Source organism: Lepisma saccharinum, chromosome 1 (assembly GCF_977018435.1).
Source record: "Lepisma saccharinum chromosome 1, izLepSacc3.1, whole genome shotgun sequence".
NCBI classification, from domain to species: Eukaryota; Metazoa; Arthropoda; class Insecta; order Zygentoma; family Lepismatidae; genus Lepisma; species Lepisma saccharinum.
The window spans coordinates 66,709,474-66,729,138 of NC_139229.1; the positions used below are offsets into that span (position 1 = coordinate 66,709,474).

Sequence of the window (19,665 nt, forward strand, 5' to 3'; positions counted from 1 at the left end):
GGGTAGGGTCCCACAGATTCTCGATCTCGGCCATTTTGGAGCTGATGTGATCAACACTACGCTCAAGCCGCCTTTACTCCCCAGGGCTGCCCCCAGGTATCCATTGAATTGAGGATGGGTGAGCCCCAGAGTCGCTTTATGCGGGGAAAAGGCCGAAAAAATTCCGACCTTAGATCACCAACCCCGGGAATTGAACCCGGTCTCCCGCGTGGCGGTCATCTTACACGGAATTCGAACCCGGTATTCCTGGTGTAGAAGCGCGCAGTGCTAACCACTCCGCCACGGAGGTCGACTGCTACTTGACCGTCCTGTCTGAGCAATAATAAAACGTATAATATTTCACTTGCTCCTGTCGCCACTGTGCCACTTTTCCTGCTAATGCTTGCATACCGAAAGATTGAACAGGAAAAGGCAGCAAACACACAATTTTCCTACCAACCACAATATGAGAGCCCTTGAAAGAAAACCTACAACTGCGCAGAAAGCTTATTCACGTGTCCCTTAATTAACACGTTGCTGCGTTTCGCCCAAAAAGCTTACATAACCAGACCAAGAGCTGTTCCAGAAAGCCATTCACTACGCCAGCGATTATTTTGCCGCTGAAAACGTGACGTTTGATAAGGTTCGGCCGACTCTCTCCAAGCGAAGAGACCTGGATCAATATTTTGGAATGGGGGAGGGTGGAGCTTTTCTGCATGGAGTCATGGCGATCGTTCCGCTGTTGCTACTGCTCTTCGCTTGCAAAGGATTGACACAGGATGCAGCCTTCCATTCGCAGTGAGTATACAATTCTAGACATAAGCATTCGCGTAGTGTTGCAAATAATACAAACATGGAATGCACGCTGGAAAAGACTGCGTCTGATCTGACCGAATCGCAGCTAGGTAAATGTGTCAATGCGGATCGAACACTTGTACACGCACGTGTGTTGGATTCGAGCATAGTACCTGCGTTCCAACAGCGAGTATATTAGTAATTAGCACCAGAGCACAGTGGTCCAAGTGAATGCAAAACCTGGCCAAAATTTCAAACTTGAAATTGCGAAAATAGGTTCGGTACCCTTATAATTCTAGAGTAAAAGGTCCATTCTATTGAAAACTACCTGATGTTACACAATAAGTGACGCCCTTAGTTGGCTAGCAACCCTTCAAGTGTGGATATGATGTGATCGTTGTCAGTTTGTTGCAGAAAGGACTTTTCCACGTAGTTAGTTTTGTGTCTTTATAAACATTTATCGGATGCCAATTGCGGTTTGAAACTTATTTTTTTGTTAGTTTCAAGTATAACACCATTAAGCCTTGTTTCCATGATTATGAAAAACTAAATATGCTGACCAAGGCAGTAATTTATTTTATTAAAAACATAAACTAAACGTTTAGTTTATGTTTTTAATAAAATAAATTACTGCCTTGGTCAGCATATTTAGTTTTTAGTTTCAAGCTTTAATTATAAGGAGATACTTTTGTCATCTGGTTTAATCAAGTATTAAATTGTTAATATGCCGGAACTCAAGTTAGTGATAAAAGCTACAGATTTCTTCTTTTTCGATACTTCTCGTTGAGTTACGAAACATTCCCTGACATTCGCTACGAGACTCGGTGGCAAGCTGCCCGGCATCAGCGCTTGTCTTTCCCGGTGAACGGGTCAGCTATAGTCGCTAGAGTCGACTATTAACATTACAGTTTTCATATTGTGTACTAACCTTGACTACAGAAGGTGTTGAAAATGATGTCCCACTGCTGCAACACATTCCTGGCATCTCCGAAGGAAATTGGCATTTACACGTGCAAGTTCGTCTACTGTAATTCTCGCGATTTTTCGTACAATACTCTCTTTTAACTCACGGATGGTGTGCGGATTGTCTTTGTATACTTTATTTCCCCATTTTTCTTTCCACTTTTATTCAGAACTGACCCTGTTACTCTAAACTTCTTTACGAGGTTTGATATAAGCGACTGTCGCGGACCCGTTCACCGGGAAAGACAAGCGCTGATGCCGGGCCGCTTGCCGCCGAGTCTCGTAGCGAATGTCAGGGAATGCTCTAGTTAAAGTTGCTATTTGACAAAATCTTTGAGCTTCAACGACAAGATTTTACTGGCCGATCAGCTTCAATTAAAAAAGGAAACCACGGCTCTCACAGAAAAGTGTTATATGCACTATCCTATAGGTCTATATCCTACAGGCACTATCTTATGGACTGGGCCTAGACGTGGTGAAATTTGAGATGGGGACCAAGCAGAAAATTGAGCTGCACTTCTCGCACTATCAACATGCAAGCTTCCATTCACAAGATACTTGTTCATGGTCCAGCGATTATTTCGGCTGCTCAAGATGCCGGAAGCAAGCATATAAAGAAGTATTATCCATAACACCAATTCTCGGGGGGGGGGGGGGATATGATGCATGTAATCCTTCGACTCCTTAAATCCAGTCATCTCTACAGAGCAGTCTGAGAGAGACACTTCAAAACGATGTATTAGACTTCCTTAAACTTCCCCTCCAGCCATAGGTTCATGTTGAAACCGATCGAGATGGAAATTGTAAATATGTTTAACAACGCATAAGTCGTGGTTTACTGTACTGTGAGTGCAATTGGCATTAAAATATCAAAATACTGTCCAATATTGTGTTCCTTCCCTAAAATGATAGAAAATGTATTAAAAAATTTACATTCTGATGTCATAGACCAAAAAATGCATTTTGACCAGGTTTTCCATGCATCTGGACCACTGTTCAGGGTCTTGAACGTAAGGAAAAACGACTAATTATTTTCATTAGAACCAACGCGTTAACATGCCCGTACATACAAAAACAAACACGTACCACTGCAGAACGACGTATGCCTTTTTTCTTCCCGTTTTGACAGGCAGGATCATTTTGTTCTAGGAATAAACCCGGAGAAAAATGCGAGGCAAAGCACGTATCATGTTGGATACGGGTTTTACAACTTGGCAAACCTCCCCCAAACGAACCATTACGAAACCTTGACTGCGGAAAAGGCCACGCGACCAGTTTATCTTCATTGTTAGAGTTTTAAACTGACCAGGGCACTGTTTAACAGTTAATATATTGGGAAGTGATAAATGTTTTTTATTGGGCAGAAGAATAAGGTAAAGGGGAGAAACTTGAAGCACATGGGGCTTTCGTTAAATGTACGTTCTAGGCATTTGCTTGACGTGGCGAAAGGAAAATCAGAGGGAAATGCATGCCGCATACAAACGCCAAATTATTGATCTAGAGTTCTAGACAACACATATAAAGCAATTTATATGATGCTTCAACTATAAATACCCTCCATCGTAATGCTAGTTTACAGGCAAGTAGGCTACCTATAGGAAAGGAAAGAAAAGCAACTGCAAAAGTAACTATTAATTTCGTTACCAGTTACTTGAAAAGTAACAGAGTTATAGTTATTTCAAAATGTAACTAATTACAGTAAAAAAGTAACTTTCACTAGTAGCTAACAGCGTTACGTCGTCAAAAAGCAACTAATAATGCATATTCGCATGTACAGTTAGCTTATTTCTACGTAAGTTTCGCATTCCTGTTATTTAGAGTTGCTTCAACTATATCAAACATATAAAAAATACATAAATTACCAGATTGCAAACTTTACATTTTCACATTCCCCAAAACATAACCTTTCCAACAATATATCACATGACCTACAAAAAATCCACCGCCATAAACTACTACTGATCTTTGATCTTTTCAATCAACTGATTTAGCAACCCGAGGGCGATACCATCCACCTCATTTCCAAATATGCCATACGCCACTGAACAACTTCTGCAAAGTGCACTTCGGAAAAGAGGGGTGATTAATTACTAATATTTCCACTACCATTTATTCCCAATGGTTTTTCTAGTGTTCCGCCAAAAAACAACGGTTTTCTACTTATCGTGCCGCCAAAACCAACGACTTCATCTTATTTGGCGGATGAATTGATCATGTAATGTATATAAATAATATATATATATATATTAAAGAAACTTTGAATACGTACACAATTTAGCGTTAACATGTTACATATGTGTTTTCTTATTTTACGTCGCTCCATGTTGCATATGTGTAAAAAATATGTTGTACATGAAAGTTAAACGTGTCATATGTGCAAAAATGAATAATGTTCGTCATGCATATTCTGTCTTTCAAAAATACAGTTTGTGTGCTTGTTTTCCATGATTAGATAATATTTCTAATCATTTGTTCAAACACAAATGCTTTAGCACCGACTTGTACCCCCTTTTGCATGATTTACGGCGATAATAACGTCCTTTTAATGCTACTATTATTACTACCACTACCACCACTATATTACTATTATTATTATTATTGGCATGTTTGTCCTGGTACTTGACCCCCCTCTCCAGATAAACATTTGTGGTTTCGCCTCTGCTCACAAAGAACACTCATGCCCAGGCTCGAACCTGGAACCCCTGGTTTCGTAGTGTGTTATGTAACCATCCCACCATGGAGGTCGGCTAGTGAAAGATGTAGGCCAGCTTACTGGCTCAAATTATTATCAAACACGATGAAAATGTGATAGTTTTTTACATTTATTATTTCGGTTAGAAAGCGACAAAATTTGTAGTGTGATACGGGTTACACGTAAATATCAATTTCAAATCTTATGAATCATTTCTCTATGCAAACGCATCAAATATGATAAGCAACATAGGTGTGTGTCATGATATCCATTTTATAAAGGGAAAGTTAAGTTTTAACCCTTACTGTTTGCATGATATCGTTTCCATAGCATGTTATATATTGCTCTCAAGAAGCAACTGCGAAGCTTACAATGGGATTGCATACATTAAGGTCATAAGATGCCATATTTCGATTGCTTGTAATATCGAAAGAAGAATTAGACGAGCAAGTAGTGATTAAGAAAAGTTGCCTGCCTTGATGTCCTGTACACACTGCGAAAGTTGTCGGTGTTATCAGGCGGCACCCTATGAATATAGGTTCAAGAAAATGACAAGTAGAAAAAGCTGCAGTGAAATTAATACGATTGAAAATCTCTCAAATTATATTCTATTTATTTTCTTGTAGCAGACGTTGTCTGTTAAAGTACCTCAGGCATAACCTAATTTTTTGACAAATAATCATGTCAACTCTTCTGCTATGGAGTTGATTCTCCTAATTTTGTTCATATATCTTAAGCCATTCTGTGACTGGCAGAAATAAGTATCAGAAAAATAAAACAAAAAAAAACACCTGATATTTGGGCTTTGTACGCTTTTGCTCAAAAAGTGGTGGCGATAAGCGGCCCAGAAACCTCGCTTTTTCGGAAATGCGAAGGAGGCCCCTTACATCGTTCGGTTTCGTACCACTGGCATTAAGGAAGGTATTTTTTCATAATGTAAAGAGGATACAACATTTCCCTCTATAAAACTTGATATGAAATATTAATGATGACATCGTAATCCAAGAAGTCATTGATCAATCAAGGGATTCTTATTTGTTTGTCGGTGTCAAACACATGTATTTCAACAACACAATATTTTGCAAAATGGTTAACGTAACCAGGCAAACATTGTCTGTGGTGATGCAAGTGTCTCCCGTTTGAAGCAAATAGAATCCGTGGTGGAGTAAGGGACCCATGTTTTAGCAAGTATGCCTACAAAAAATTATTACAAATTTTTACACAATTCGTCAAAGTGTTGATAATATGTAACCATTATCATTTAATTAATTCGATTTTTCTTGCGTAACACAACACAATGGTGGTGTTGGATTCTCCTTAGATTCCTTTGTGCGTAAAAATCTTGCATACTGGAAACTAGAGGGACACATTATGAAGCACGATTTATAAAAGATTTCAGACTTAATCAGTTCTGCAGAGAAGCCCAAAGGTACATATTAATGGTCTATTAACATTATTGACCTGTAAATATAAAGTAGATAAAGTCCCGATTAGCCTATTTATGTTAAACTTTATCTTTGTATTCTTTGGTAGTCCGAAAGGTCATTATCGAAATATTGTTATTTGATGTTGCTCGAACTTGTTTTGTTCGTTGGAGTTTCAAGATATCATCCCTTTCCTGTTACGTATCACTTTTGGAGGAGGGGGGCAAGTGCTTCTCTGTACCCTGCTATATCTGCAAATGCAACACAATATATAATTGACTTTGCCCCCCTACTAAGGATTCCTGGCTACGGGCCTGTGACAATTCATATCTGGAATAATACTGATCCTTCCAGGATGATCAGCTGGGTTAATTATAGGTGCATTCGTAGCGAGGGACCCGTTGAAGTACGTGCTTGGCGCATTCTCTCAAAACTGAAAATTAACCTGTTTTATGCAACCCAACAACACATGTAATCATGGTTGCGTAAAAAAAGGGGCATGTGATATGGCCGCTTGAGAAATTACGCCATCATGAATCATTACATTGGCCGATTTAGCGGGAGGGGCACGGAGGCATATGTCCTTCCAAAAAAGGATGACTAAGTATTATAAAAAAGTATTGATATCATTATATATATTAAATATTATACAAATGTTCGAGCAACCCCGTTCCTGAAAGTTAAAAAGTTTAGCACAAATACAATAATCGGGACAAGATTTACGAGGCACTTAAAAACGAAACTTGAAATCTAATCCGGGGCTTGTTGGTTGCAAAGCACTGCTGGACACAAATCGAAAGCGTCTAGGTCAAAATTTCCCCATGTTTGATAGAGATTAGTTTTAGGAAATGAATTCTCAAGCTTATCGTTTTCTGTATAGGCTAATGCAAATGACGTAGAACTACTTCAAAACGTACTAATGGTGTCACCTCGAGTGTGGTGATTATTTATTTATGATTATTCCATAATGAAACCTCCGCAAGTGATAGAAAACGTAAAAGCAATACCAACACAAAATAAAAGTTTGTCACATTTTTCGTACAAAAGGTATTCACACGACAGAAGCTGTCCGTCATGGAACCATAGTCTTTACATTCCAGGGGATGGCACTCACCCTGAGGAAGAATTCACCCCGAAGCGACAGGCGACTGAAAAGCTAATGGGCGGATGACGAAGAGGCACAGCCTGCGATAAAATCATCAATTAATACAATAACAAATACGTACTACTTAATTTCTCAAACGAATCTATCATCCCCGAAAACAACGTCCAAAACTTACATTAAGCCTAGCAGGTGGCAACTTTAAAAAGAAAGAAGGAGAGAGAAAATGGCATAAAGAATTAAGAGTAAGACAGAGGAACGCGAGAAGCAGAGGAAGAAAGAGATGGGGAGACAGAAAAGACGGGAAAGGAAAGGGACAGATGGAAATAAAATAAGCGAGGAAGGTATGGAGCTTGCAAAACGAGGAATAAAAGGGAAATATAGACAGAGAAACAGAAGAAAAAAGACTAGAATGAAAGGGAGGAAGAAAAATATAACTTTAGCATCCATGATCAACAACCAGAGCGCACCTCAACATATCCACGCATTTATTAGGGTTGTCCTGGTGTCCGGAAAAGTTTCTTCGGGACGCGCTAATATCCCGAAATCGGGATTACACAAAGAATTACGACTACACTTTCATGAACATAATTTTAAAATGCTAATTTTACAAAACATTGAACCGCTCCCTCTCAATAACACAAGAGTTATAGAGTTACGATAATGTTCTGTAGAGATCTTTGACTTCATGATGACCACTTACGACAACAATTAGTGCTACCATTTCCTTCTGTTTTAAGTGCCAAATTTTAGTTAACGTTCAGTTTGATTGTAAAGTTTTTTCGTTATTTATTAATCACCTTCCTATACATTAATCTACATTATGAAAAGTACAAAATAGTTTTTTCAACATTATTTTTAAGTCTTGAATTTTCATGACTCTTGTTGCAAAAATGCGTCATCTTAACTTAGGCTTCAAGACTGATATAATTTTCCTCCACGACCTTGAAAATTGTTTCTGAAGTACCTTAACATCTTTATAGGCTTATAGCAGTTTCAATGTATAGTTCAGAAAGCGCAGGGGGTGTCCCAAACTGAATTTAATTAAACATCGAATAATCAGGAGAGTTCATTTATAAGAGTATAACGATTTTCACCTTTACTAAGTGGTGTATTATGCATGATATCACATTTCCTGCTTATAATACCAACTTGACTAACAAACATTAATTAACCTGGACATATGCGATTTCTCATTCATTTATGACCTGTAATCGTCGCGATTAACCTGTTTTAACAATTTTAAGAACTGGAAAAAAGCGTTCAATGTGGATGGTTTTAAAACATCACGAACATTCTGAGGACCATAAAACATCAGCTGTAGTACGGGCAAATTATTCTAATCGTGGGTCGTTAGTGACAACGCTAATTAGTAAAAGACTTTTAAAGGTGATTCAAGATTTGGTTGGTTGGTTGATTTGGTGTTTTAAGTCCACTTTATGCACAGTAAGGCTAATTGAGACTGGACCTAAAGTTTAAAGTACCTCCACCGGGTATTGAATCCGGGATCAAAGGTAATCCAAGAAATCCGACACTGCATGTCATTTGTTGTGGATGCATCGCGGTTTCTTATCATTCAGGAACTTTATTTTCGAGATAATGAGTCGAGTCTGAGGCAAACCTTAACAAAAGGAATTTCTTCGATACTCTTGAAGTTAATATCAAAATGAGGGTATAATATTCGGAAATGTATTGAACTTGAACCTTAAAATGCAAATTATACTCAAAATTCGATTGAAAACAAATTAATCTGCGTAATATCCATACTAATTCTCAGCAAAATAAGCCAGGAAGTGGAAGAGGCGAAAGTATTGCACTGATGTCAGATGAAACAAAAGACATTGCGATATTTGTATCGCAGGTAGGTAAAAGAACATTCTTTATGATTTGCCACTCTTCAATCATTAGATGCAAGTTCGCTCCTTCTCGTACATATCAAAATCGAAGAACTTCTTCCCAAGAACTCCATAGGTGCCCGTAATTGTGTAGCACAAAAATACAAAAAGCTGTCGCAGAGAAGGTAAGACTAATTCCTGTATAGGAAAACAACGACCTCAATTGGCTAGCAAATGTACTAGGGTGAAAATTTGGTTCATTAACTGCCGATTGAGACCAAAATGAGCGCAATAGGTCAAAAAGTCGTGACTGCGTAGCAGTTAAAAGACAAGTATGTACATGGACCCCTCCAAGAATAATTAAAATGAAACAAAAAAAATTACAAACCACAAATTTTTTGTTCAGAATCAGCCATATCTAGTAGACGTAACAGTTGGGCTGAAAAGTTTGTAGGCTGACTCATAGATGGCGTTACTAGAATTAAATCCATGTGATTTTTACTTAGTACTAACCTTCAAAAGATACGTGTATAAATTTCACAGCTGCCGGATAATTAGTTCGTGAGATATAGCATTGTGAGTGAAGCAGCTTTTGTTATTGTGAAAAAATGGATAAAAAAGAATTTCGTGTGTTAATAAAGCATTGCTTTTTGGCGAAAAAAAATACTGTTGAAGCCAAGGCTTGGCTTGATAAACATTATTCGGACTCTGCACCAGGAAAATCAACCGTTGAGAAGTGGTTTGCTAAATTTAAACGAGGCGAAATGAGCATCGAAGAAGATGCACGCAGTGGACGCCCCAAAGAGGCTGTTACCGACGAAATCATCAAAAAAAGTCCACAAAATAATTTTAAATGATCGTAAAGTGAAGTTGATCGAGATAGCTGAGACTTTAAAAATATCAAAGGAACGTGTTGGACATATTGTGCATGAATATTTGAACATGCGAAAGCTGTGTGCAAAATGGGTGCCGCGCGTGCTCACAATCGACAATGCACCGTGTCACAAATCAATGAAAACGATGGCAAAATTATATGAATTAGACTACGAATTGCTTCCCCATCGACCATATTCTCCAGATCTGGCCCCCAGTGACTTTTTCCTGTTTGCAGACCTTAAAAGAATGCTCGCTGGAAAGACATTTAGCACTGATGAAGAGGTAATCGCCGAAACTGAGGCCTATTTTGAGGCTAAAGAGAAATCGTACTATAAAAATGGCATCGAAAAATTGTATGACCGCTATAATCGTTGTATCGCCCTCGAAGGCAACTATATTGAATAATAAAATCGAATTTTGTCAAAAAAATATTTTTTACTATGTTAGCCTACGAACTTTTCAGCCCAACTGTTACATCATTTTCAAAATAGCCACCATTGACAGCTAAGCAAGCGTCCATACGCTCCTGCCACTTTGTGAATGTCTTTGAAAATTCGTCATCAGGTAGCGAACTGAAGAAAACTTGCGCTGCGGTGATCACTTCTTTGTTCGTCATGAAATGACGACCACGTAAAGCGGCCTTTAAAAGTGGAAATAGCCAAAATTCGCAGGGTGCAAGGTCCGGGCTGTATGCTGTATGCGGGAAAATGTCTATTTTTCTCTTCGTCGCGTAATCCTGAAAAGCCCGCGCGGTATGCGGGCGTGCGTTATCGTGGTGCAATATGAAGGAATTCTTCAAATGCGGTCTCTTTTTTGCTACGTGCTGGCGCAGAGTCTCAATGACTCCTTGGTAATAGTGGCTCTACTCAGTCTGTCTTGATCGGCATATGCCTGTTGAAACATTGCATATGTTTCCGCAGCACTTTTCCCTAAACGCCAACAAAATTTTATGGAATGTCTCTGTTCATCTAGAATACGCATCGCAGAAAGCAATGTTATACACAAAAACCTGGAGGGGTAAACGAAACACGTTCCACGTAAATCAACACAGCTGCTCACTAACGTGGTTTTGCAACATGTGACAACTTGCTACGGAAACAGAATGAGTCATACTACATGACGCGACTAGTGCCGAAACCATAGGCAGTGTTGCCAAGCCAGGAAAAAATCTGTCTCACCTTCTCTGCGGCAGCCTTTGTACATTGGAGTGGTAGGTAGAATAAGAGGAGCACCAGGGTCAGAATATTTCTTGAATTATGAGATAACTATAACCTTTTTCAGATTTTTATTCCTGTGGTAACATTTCCCTGAAAGGTGAAACGCAGATTTTGTCCAAAACTCTTCAGCGTTACGAAGATGGAACGAAAGTACACAACTTAATGGATTTCTTCGAAATCCTAGGAAAGTATAAATTGCCATTTCACAAGGTTAGCACTCTAGTTGTATTCTCTGTAACAATTCCAGTTTCCAATGCAGCGTGTGAAATAACCTTTTCGTCTTTGAAACCTTTGAAAAGCCCAGCTCGAAAGAGAATGTTGAATGCCAGCTGCCTCCTTTCGCTGTCCTTGCTACTGAGAAGAAATGTCAAGTCCTGGACGTACCGAATGTGGGCAATGTGTTCTCCAAAGCACATACAGCAGAATTCTCCTACAGGAGAATTGCACTTCACTAAGTGACTTTCGTTGTTTCTAAAACTTAAGAAGATTAATTTCTTCCAACGTCATGTCATTCCAACTCTTCGAAACATAGTTTTTCGTCATTTATATTATTATCTTATAACTTTAATATGTATATCAGTAATTTCATCTCAAGAAAAACGATGAAATTATAAATATCTTCCAATACTGAAATAGGCCACTAGAAACAACGCAATTTTCGGCAGTTCCCACGAATAAAAAAAAGAATTCATGCCTTTATTAAAGCGAATCATATGGAGATAAACTAGTAATCAAGAAGTAAATTTAGGCAGTAAACGTCCACTCTAAATAAAGGACAAACACATTACTTATGAAATATAGCAATCCGAATCTTTATGCACCCGAAAATGAAATTATTTGGCGACCGCAATGGTGGCACTTATCGGTATCCCAGATGCACCATCTAACTGCCGAATGTTCCGAGTCCTGAGCATTCTTCTGTGTTGTGCAGACACCAACAAACAAAACTTCACCACTAAGCTATCGGAGGAACCAGACTCCTGTGTCGACAGAAATCGCGTCCCGTGAATATATTGGTCCCCAGTGTGAAATATGTTTTGATGAAATGACTTTAAAGGTATAATAGCGACTTTACTACACACAAAAATATTCTCAGAATTATTTAATAATACCAATTATTAAATACTATATTTTGTCGTGGAGTTATATTTAAAGCACGTAGATAATTTTTACGTTGTTGTTCTGGTAAAATACTCTTGTGTTAAGGGTTCTCTGTATCACACCACGTCGTTATTAACCGAGGGCCGAGGCCCTGTGCGAACTATATCCGCGAGGTCCTTATATTTTGAAAAGTGAAAACATGCACGAATTCCGTTTCTCGTAAAACCTACGCTTAAAAACAGCATGTTATTAGTATCGTGTAATTATTACACCCTGACAGAGACAGACAGACAAAATTTGACACACTATAGAGAAAATCAAGGCAAACAACTTTTCTTTATATTTAATAACATTCTTACTAGTTGAGACCTTGCTACGAGCGCTTGAAATTCATTTTATCATGCTTGTATGCAGCCATGCAACTACAAATACGTTAATTATTGCCACTGACATTTATTTTTTTCTTAATTTTTCGCTCAATTCATGCATTGCTGATCAATATTCAAAGGTATTACACATTTTTCGAAAACACCTTTCTGACTTTTTTAAAAAACTCATGTTTTTTAAAAATCTTTTAAGCCTTTCAGAATCCTGGTTCAAAATTTACGATCCCTAGACTTTTTTGGAATAGTGAAGTCCTGTGCGATGGAACGCATCGCATTCCCCCAACAGCGGCTCTGATAATCGTACTAAATATCTTACATAAAGTATGACCGGCGTTATTCCCAGCCTCCAATAGCATAAGAGCACAGGCATATTTCATAGGCATATGCTCGTCCATTGGCTGTTTCGAACGCTTGCCGTTACGCGTACGAAAGGTAACCCCGCAAATGGCCAATCACTTCCCCCGACCCCCACTAACGCAACAGCCTAAAGATGAAAGGGGAGGAGTGACGCCGCAAACTACAAGGGCTCTGGTTATACAAAAGCACTGTGAATTATCAAACAGAGCAGCGAGATAAATAAAGTCAAATATCCACTTCAAACAGAAGCATGCGCATTTGAGACGAAATTTAATACCATTATTTCTACGCATTCCTAACGGCCAGGGAGTTCCTGTTTGCACGCGAATTCTAAGAGTAAACAAGGATGATAACAAAATAAGGAGAAAGATATCATTTGCGTACATCAAGAGGGGTGCAGAACGGATCTACCACTAGATACGGGCTACTATACATCAAATGCATTGTTTCTGATCACGCAAGAGTTGGACTACGATGAATAATTCATTGATAAGAGAAGGGGAAGTTAAACCTAGTGGATTATACATGTTATAAAGGGAGCATAAAAAGTGACTGCGGCGGAGAAGGGAAAATGGAAGAATATGTGGGAAGTTGAAATGGGTCACATGTATTGTTGTTATAAATGGCATTTTCCCGCCAATATCATTCCTGTTGTATTTATTTTTTAAAACCCAGTCCTCATCTTAGATTCTTGTTAGTCGCGTGGTGTGGAGATAGTAAAATATGTATTCCTCCAAATGGACATGTAAACATAAGAACTCATAATACAAGTGATGTTATTGCATAATCCCAGAGAAGAATGCTGTAACAATGTTTCTCATGGGAAGGCTCTATTTGTTTTTCTATGTATGGGGGGAGAGGAGTGGCGTTCGTGTTTGTGCCTTGGAAGGTAATTTCCTTGTTGTACCTAACTTTCAAGTACAATAACTGTTATCGATAATTCTGATTTGTATTAACAATCAGTGGCGGTGATAAGGGGAGGCAGTTGCCACACTTTTTGCCACTTTTGACCCCAAACTATGCTAAACTTTATCTAAACTGTCCTTGCCCTCCCCCCCCCCCCCCGCCCCAGTTTTGACACCTTGCCCCCCTAGTTTTGGAACCCAATCGCCGCCACTGTTAACAATAATCCAAAGTTTAGATTTTACATAATATTTTTATTTTACATTTTAGAGTAACGACCTGGGCAGAAATATTTGGCGGAGAATTGTGGGAAGTCACAAGGTATGCATCGAAAAAGGAGCAGGTTCAAGAAGTAAGTATGCTTTATCTTTGCAAGTAAGTTTTAGACTATTTTTGTCATAGAAATACTGATAAAATGCTACTTATAAATAAACAAACTAACAAAAAGAAGACACCCATAATTATATTCCAATAATACATTTTTCTTTTGAATGTACATGTGTATTACAATATGTATGACTTTACAAATACCTAGTCATATAATAAATTCTGTTACAAAGTTTATACAAGGATCGCAACACTGGTTGGCAAGGTAAGCCCGCAATGTTGGATCAAACAACAAGCAGTATCATTGTGTGTTTGGCTCTGGTAGCGGAAAGGTGAATTTCACTGAGAGTCGAATGGAATGGGGTGTATATGAGAACCGGCAGTAATCGCACTGCACAAAGTTGGCAAATCACCATCGGACATTTTCAACACCCTGAAAAAGCTGAATATCAGCAGGATGTTTGTGCATCGGACCATCAACAGATACTGTGACACAGGGACTATTGAGGACCGCCCCAGGAAAGGTAGACCTCGCAGCGTGAGGAGCCAGAAGATCGTCAAAGCAGTAGCGGCGCGGATTCTACGAAATCCTGTCAGGAAGCAAGCAGTGATGGCTCGAGAGCTGAACATTTCAAAAATGTCGATGTCGCATGTCCTCCGAAGTGACCCAGGACTCCACGCTTATCCGTGAAGTACTGGTCACTTCCTCATTCCACAGCTTAAGGTTTAGAGGGAGCAGGAAAAAAAAAACCTCCTTCAGCGTTGCTCAAATTGTGGCCACAGGTGGATCCTTTTCACGGACGAAAAAATCTTCACGATTGAAGAGTCTTACAATCGTCAAAACGACCGTGTTTATGCCTCGACATCTCAGGTAGCTCATGAAAACACGCCACGGATCCTCAGAGGCCTTCATCCCGCCTCAGTGATGATTTGGTGGGGGGTTCGTACGATGGCACAACTGACCTCCACTTCTATGAACATGGTGTGAAAACATCTGCAAATCGTTGACCAGCATCATGTTCAACAATGAGCCGTGAAGCTTCCAGCAGGACTCAGCACCAGCCCACAAGACAAAGCCCACACATGAATGACTTCAGAGGAATGTGCCTGATTTCATTGCTTCGGCTGATTGTCCCTCCAGCAGTCCCGACCTCAGCCCATCGGACTACAGGTTGTGGTCCATTTTGGAGGGCATGGTCTGTAGGAAGATGCATCCAAACCTTGTGAGTATCAAGTGTTCTCTTGTGAAGGCAGTGGTGGACTTTCCCTCGAGACTGTGCATGCTGCGATCGATGACTGGCCTCAGAGACTTCGGGCCTGTGTGAAGCCCAGAGGTGGCCATTTTTAACAGTGATTGGTGCTCTGTGTTGGCAAGACCTGTACCTTTGTAACATCCAAATATTAATACATTAGCTTGCTCACTGTGCCTGTAGTTCATTATTAACTTTGTGACAGAATTTATGATATGACTAGACAGATTCCACTTTAGAAACCAAATGAGCACATAGCTGCAAATGCATATTAACATAACTTTTGAGAAAATTTTATTGGGCAAGAAAACTCATAATGTTGCATATGACTGGGATAGATGTATAGGTATCTACTTAACTGGTTTAACATTTTTGTGCGATATATGTGTGTTTATTGAGAACTATTAGATATTTGATAGAATATAACAAATTTTACACGTGTATATTCCCAGGAATACAACAGAATGAAAGCAAGAGTAGAGGTAAAGGATGGAAATAAACTCATAAAAGAAATTGCAGAAGATATCAAAGACTTGGTGGATCTTAAGATAAGTGCTGTAAAGGTAAGATGGCATCGTTAATTGTTAGTATTGAGAAACATTGTACATTGTGTAGAAATTTTCAGCGAAAAATGCAGGCTCAACCAGGACTCGAACCCGGGTCTCTGGCATACTGTGCCAATGCTCTAACCACTGAGCTACTGAGCCGGCCTGGTCTCCCCTGACTTTTTGCAATCCTTGTTTTACCTGTGTGGAATCGTCTCTGCAAACTCCCAACAGCTTACACAGTAAAGAAACTGAAGAGCTTGCTGAAATCTTTATCTCTTACTAGTAAGATGTATAGTCTGTAAAGTTTCTACAACTAGTGAATACAATTCCACAAGTCACGCTACTTAGTATTGATACTTTTCTGTCCATCTTGTGTCAAACAACTAGAGAATATTGTGATGTTTTCCTGGCTTTCTTGCACCGTGTTATTAAAATCCAAATTCCTTTAAGAAGACTCGAGGGAAAAAAATTATAACTAATTTGACAGTCCCAATGCAGTTTGTTATCACAGAAATTAAGAAACTATCAGGAAATTGCAGACATTTGGTCTGCAGTCCCATCTGGTGTGTGGAATTAAGTAATTTCCTTTCCATCCGTATCCTGTCCTATACGTCTCTAATTTAGGAGAATAAAATAAGTTTGAAGAAATTTTTATGAACAAGAGGATAGAACAGGTAATCTGGTAATTTTCCTGAACCAAAAGGGGGGTGGGTGGACTGGTTTAACCCCCCCCCCCCCCCAATTCAATATGCCCATGCTTATTGCACATATAAGCACAGGCTTTGCATATGAGTTTTTTAATGTATCCTCTATGTTTTCCTGTTTTTATTTGTTTCTTCCCTACTGATGAATGCCTTCTTCAGTCATGCATACGAGGTCTGTCTATAAAGAAACTGAACTTCTCATACAACTTAATCAGATTAATCTCTTTCAAAGTAGTTCCCTTAACCGTAAATACACCACAGCATTTCTTCCACTGCTCAAAGGCATTCTACTACTACTGCTGATCTCCATGGCTGAGTGGTTGGCACAGAGCTCAAGGATCCCAGGGATACCAGGTTTCAATCCCAGCCTTGGCATGGATGATCTTGGTGAATGTCCCTCCATCAATCTCATCATCATTCATTCTCATCTTCATGGTTAGCCAAAAGTGGCAGAAATGCAAAGTAAAATAAAACCAAATCAATCAATTGAAATGCATTCTGGGATGCCTGCTGTGTAATAGCCTTTAAGTCTCGTAACAAATATTTCTAATGACTTCTGTCATCTGGCAATGGTGTCCTTAGTGTGTGGTTTTTAGCCTTAGAAACAAGAAGTCTGCAGTTGCCAAAATCAATCAAAAATTGCCCGTTTCAATAGATCTTCACTGATCTCGTTTTTTTTTGTTGTTTTTTTTGTCAGCAAAGCAAGCACTGGTTTTAACATCAGCATGTTTTAACATTTAACATCAGCATGTTATTCTTCAAGAATCTTCATTTCTTTCTATTAGAAAATTGGAGCATGCATGCAACAAGACCTCGCTGTAATGCTTGCAGACTGAAAATTAAATGACACAGAGTGGCACAACAAATGGCACGTCATTTCTGGAGCTTCCTACCACGCGGCAGCACTAAATGGAGTAGTGAGTATCGATACATTGGCAGGTTATTTGAAAAGTTCAGTTTGTTTATGGACAGACCTTGTACGTGTTGCAAAAGTGATGTGTATTTTTAATGCTGAAATGTAAATGATATATTCACTCATACACTGGGAGAGCAAAGAGGCACTTGCCCAAGGCTCTATATGTGAAGGAGGCTCCATGGCAAATATATATTAATTGTTTATTATGAGTTTGTAGGGGACATTAGTGCTTAAGGTTAAAAATTCATTTCCAGTGTGCATGTGTTTGTATGTGTATTTAGTATACTATATTAAACCAATAGTGATAACATTGCCGATACCCTTACCACTATGCACTGATGCTGATATTGAATCTTGAAGATTGTTACAATTTGGCATTGATCAGAATATTTATAAACTTTAAATGTAAGTATTCTATTGAAACTATATCATATGAATCACCACAAGTTTCACTTTTTAAATATTTACAATTTCACGTATGACATAGTCAGAATTATAAAATAGCTGCCACTTAATTAGAAAATCCATTTTTCACAAACTACTAATGCAAAATAAATGAAGATATCACATTATCATATACTTTCCAAGATAATAATTAAACTTCACATATGTCATGTGGAAGTTTGCAGAGTCTGCAAAATACCCCAATTCCAGAAAAGTATTGGTTGGTATCAGTGGTTAAATTCCAATCGATACTTTCCGATACCAATTACACTGGTATTGGTCCATATTTTTGCAACAGTATCGGTAACAGCTCAGCCCTAGTATTTACTTAAATCCATTTAAAATATTTTCATAAATTGCTTTAATGTGTTAACTGCTAAAATATTTGTCTTTACATTATCTCCAATTACATACATTTCTGTATCCTTTGCACTATAGCGTATCATGGACACTGCAGAAAACACAGCCTGGTCACATCAGGATGAAGAAGTGCCTAAATACTTTAAATATTATAATGCCAAGCATTTGAATAAGTCTGAAGAAGATGAAGAGGAGGAGGAAGAGGCAGAGGAGGATGAGGATGAAGAAGATCCAAAGATATATCGTTACCTTCATGCTACAGCACAGCCAAATGCACATTTCTATAACATGTCTGTGAATACAAGCATCAGTTCTGTCCATGTTCCAACTAATGTATACGACCAAGGTAAGCAATGTTATCCCTGACATGCTTTGAATAAGAAAAAACGAAAACTGTTAAGCCTCATTGTAGAAAATTACTACTCATTTTGCAACCATGTTATTTCAATTTATTAGGTTTTGGATTAAACTATTCATATGAGATAGATAACTGAAAATTATATTATGTGTGTCAGCAATGAAGCTATTTGTGCTCTTCTCCAAATACGAGCTTAGCAAAAAGATGAGATTTTATTTTTGTTACTTAGCGTTGCTTTTCTGTCACATTTGGCTTATCACACTGAGGTTGAATATTATGGAGATTAACTTCTTATCAAGAGAAAATTAAAACAACAAAGAAGTAAATTACTATGCTATTGATAAAAGCTGAGTGGTATTCAGCACACAGATGGACAAGACATAAACAATGCACACAACTTCACAGAGTATTATTGTGCCTCTGGATCCAAGTTTAAGCATCTTGTTTTCACTTATAACAATCGTAATATTAAATAAAGAGATCATTAATCATGAAATTAACATTTCCCATATAATTTTGGAGCAGGATATTTGGACTTTCAAAAAGTATCAGCTTGCGAAAACAATATTTTCAAATATTACTGACATCTAAAATTAAAACCCCTTGGTGCAACAGCACATTGACAGCCAAGACCTGCCAAGCAGCTTTTCATTGGGTGACAAGTGGTCAGTGCAGAGTCCCATTGCCATCGTTTTCTGGTTTCCAACACTGAAGCCTGTTAGTTCTTCTTTTCAAGTAGCTCCCCAATTGTCCTCACAATGTGGGGTCAACATTTTTTTTATTTTTTTGAGCTCCCACAGGGAATCGAACCTGGGACCACTCGCACCAAAGGCAAGAGTGATAACCATTTGTGTACGCTGGAGCCTGCTACTGACACTATTCAATAAAATATACAACGCAAAGATTCTTAAGGTGCAGATGAAAAGCACACAACTAATGAAAATGATGTGAAATGAAATCCCTCCAAATACATAGCATATACCAGGTGAGTCACCTAAAATTACCAACGGAAATATTTCATGAACAACAATCAATATTGAAAAACTGCTCTCACAGATATATAGGTATGAGAGGGACTCATGAAATTAGTGGACACAATACGTTCAACTATGTAAGGAAGTACGATTT

The 19,665-nt window shown here is 38.5% G+C and overlaps 1 protein-coding gene and 1 non-coding gene across 3 annotated transcripts in view; one reads left to right on the forward strand and one right to left on the reverse strand.

Moving 5' to 3' along the window:
* The first annotated feature begins 655 nt into the window (after window positions 1–655).
* The window catches only part of stj (voltage-dependent calcium channel subunit straightjacket), a 113,675-nt gene continuing 94,665 nt past the window's right edge, over window positions 656–19,665 (forward strand). For both annotated transcript variants that reach the window (XM_083132311.1, XM_083132321.1), the window contains exons 1-4: window positions 656–777; window positions 13,901–13,982; window positions 15,660–15,770; window positions 18,258–18,525. In XM_083132311.1, coding sequence (XP_082988437.1) covers window positions 671–777; window positions 13,901–13,982; window positions 15,660–15,770; window positions 18,258–18,525 — 568 coding nt within the window. In that variant the 5' untranslated portion in view covers window positions 656–670. The remainder of the gene's footprint in view (window positions 778–13,900; window positions 13,983–15,659; window positions 15,771–18,257; window positions 18,526–19,665) is intronic.
* TRNAT-AGU (transfer RNA threonine (anticodon AGU)) lies at window positions 15,843–15,914 on the reverse strand. The gene has a single exon. It is a non-coding gene; the product is annotated as a tRNA-Thr (tRNA).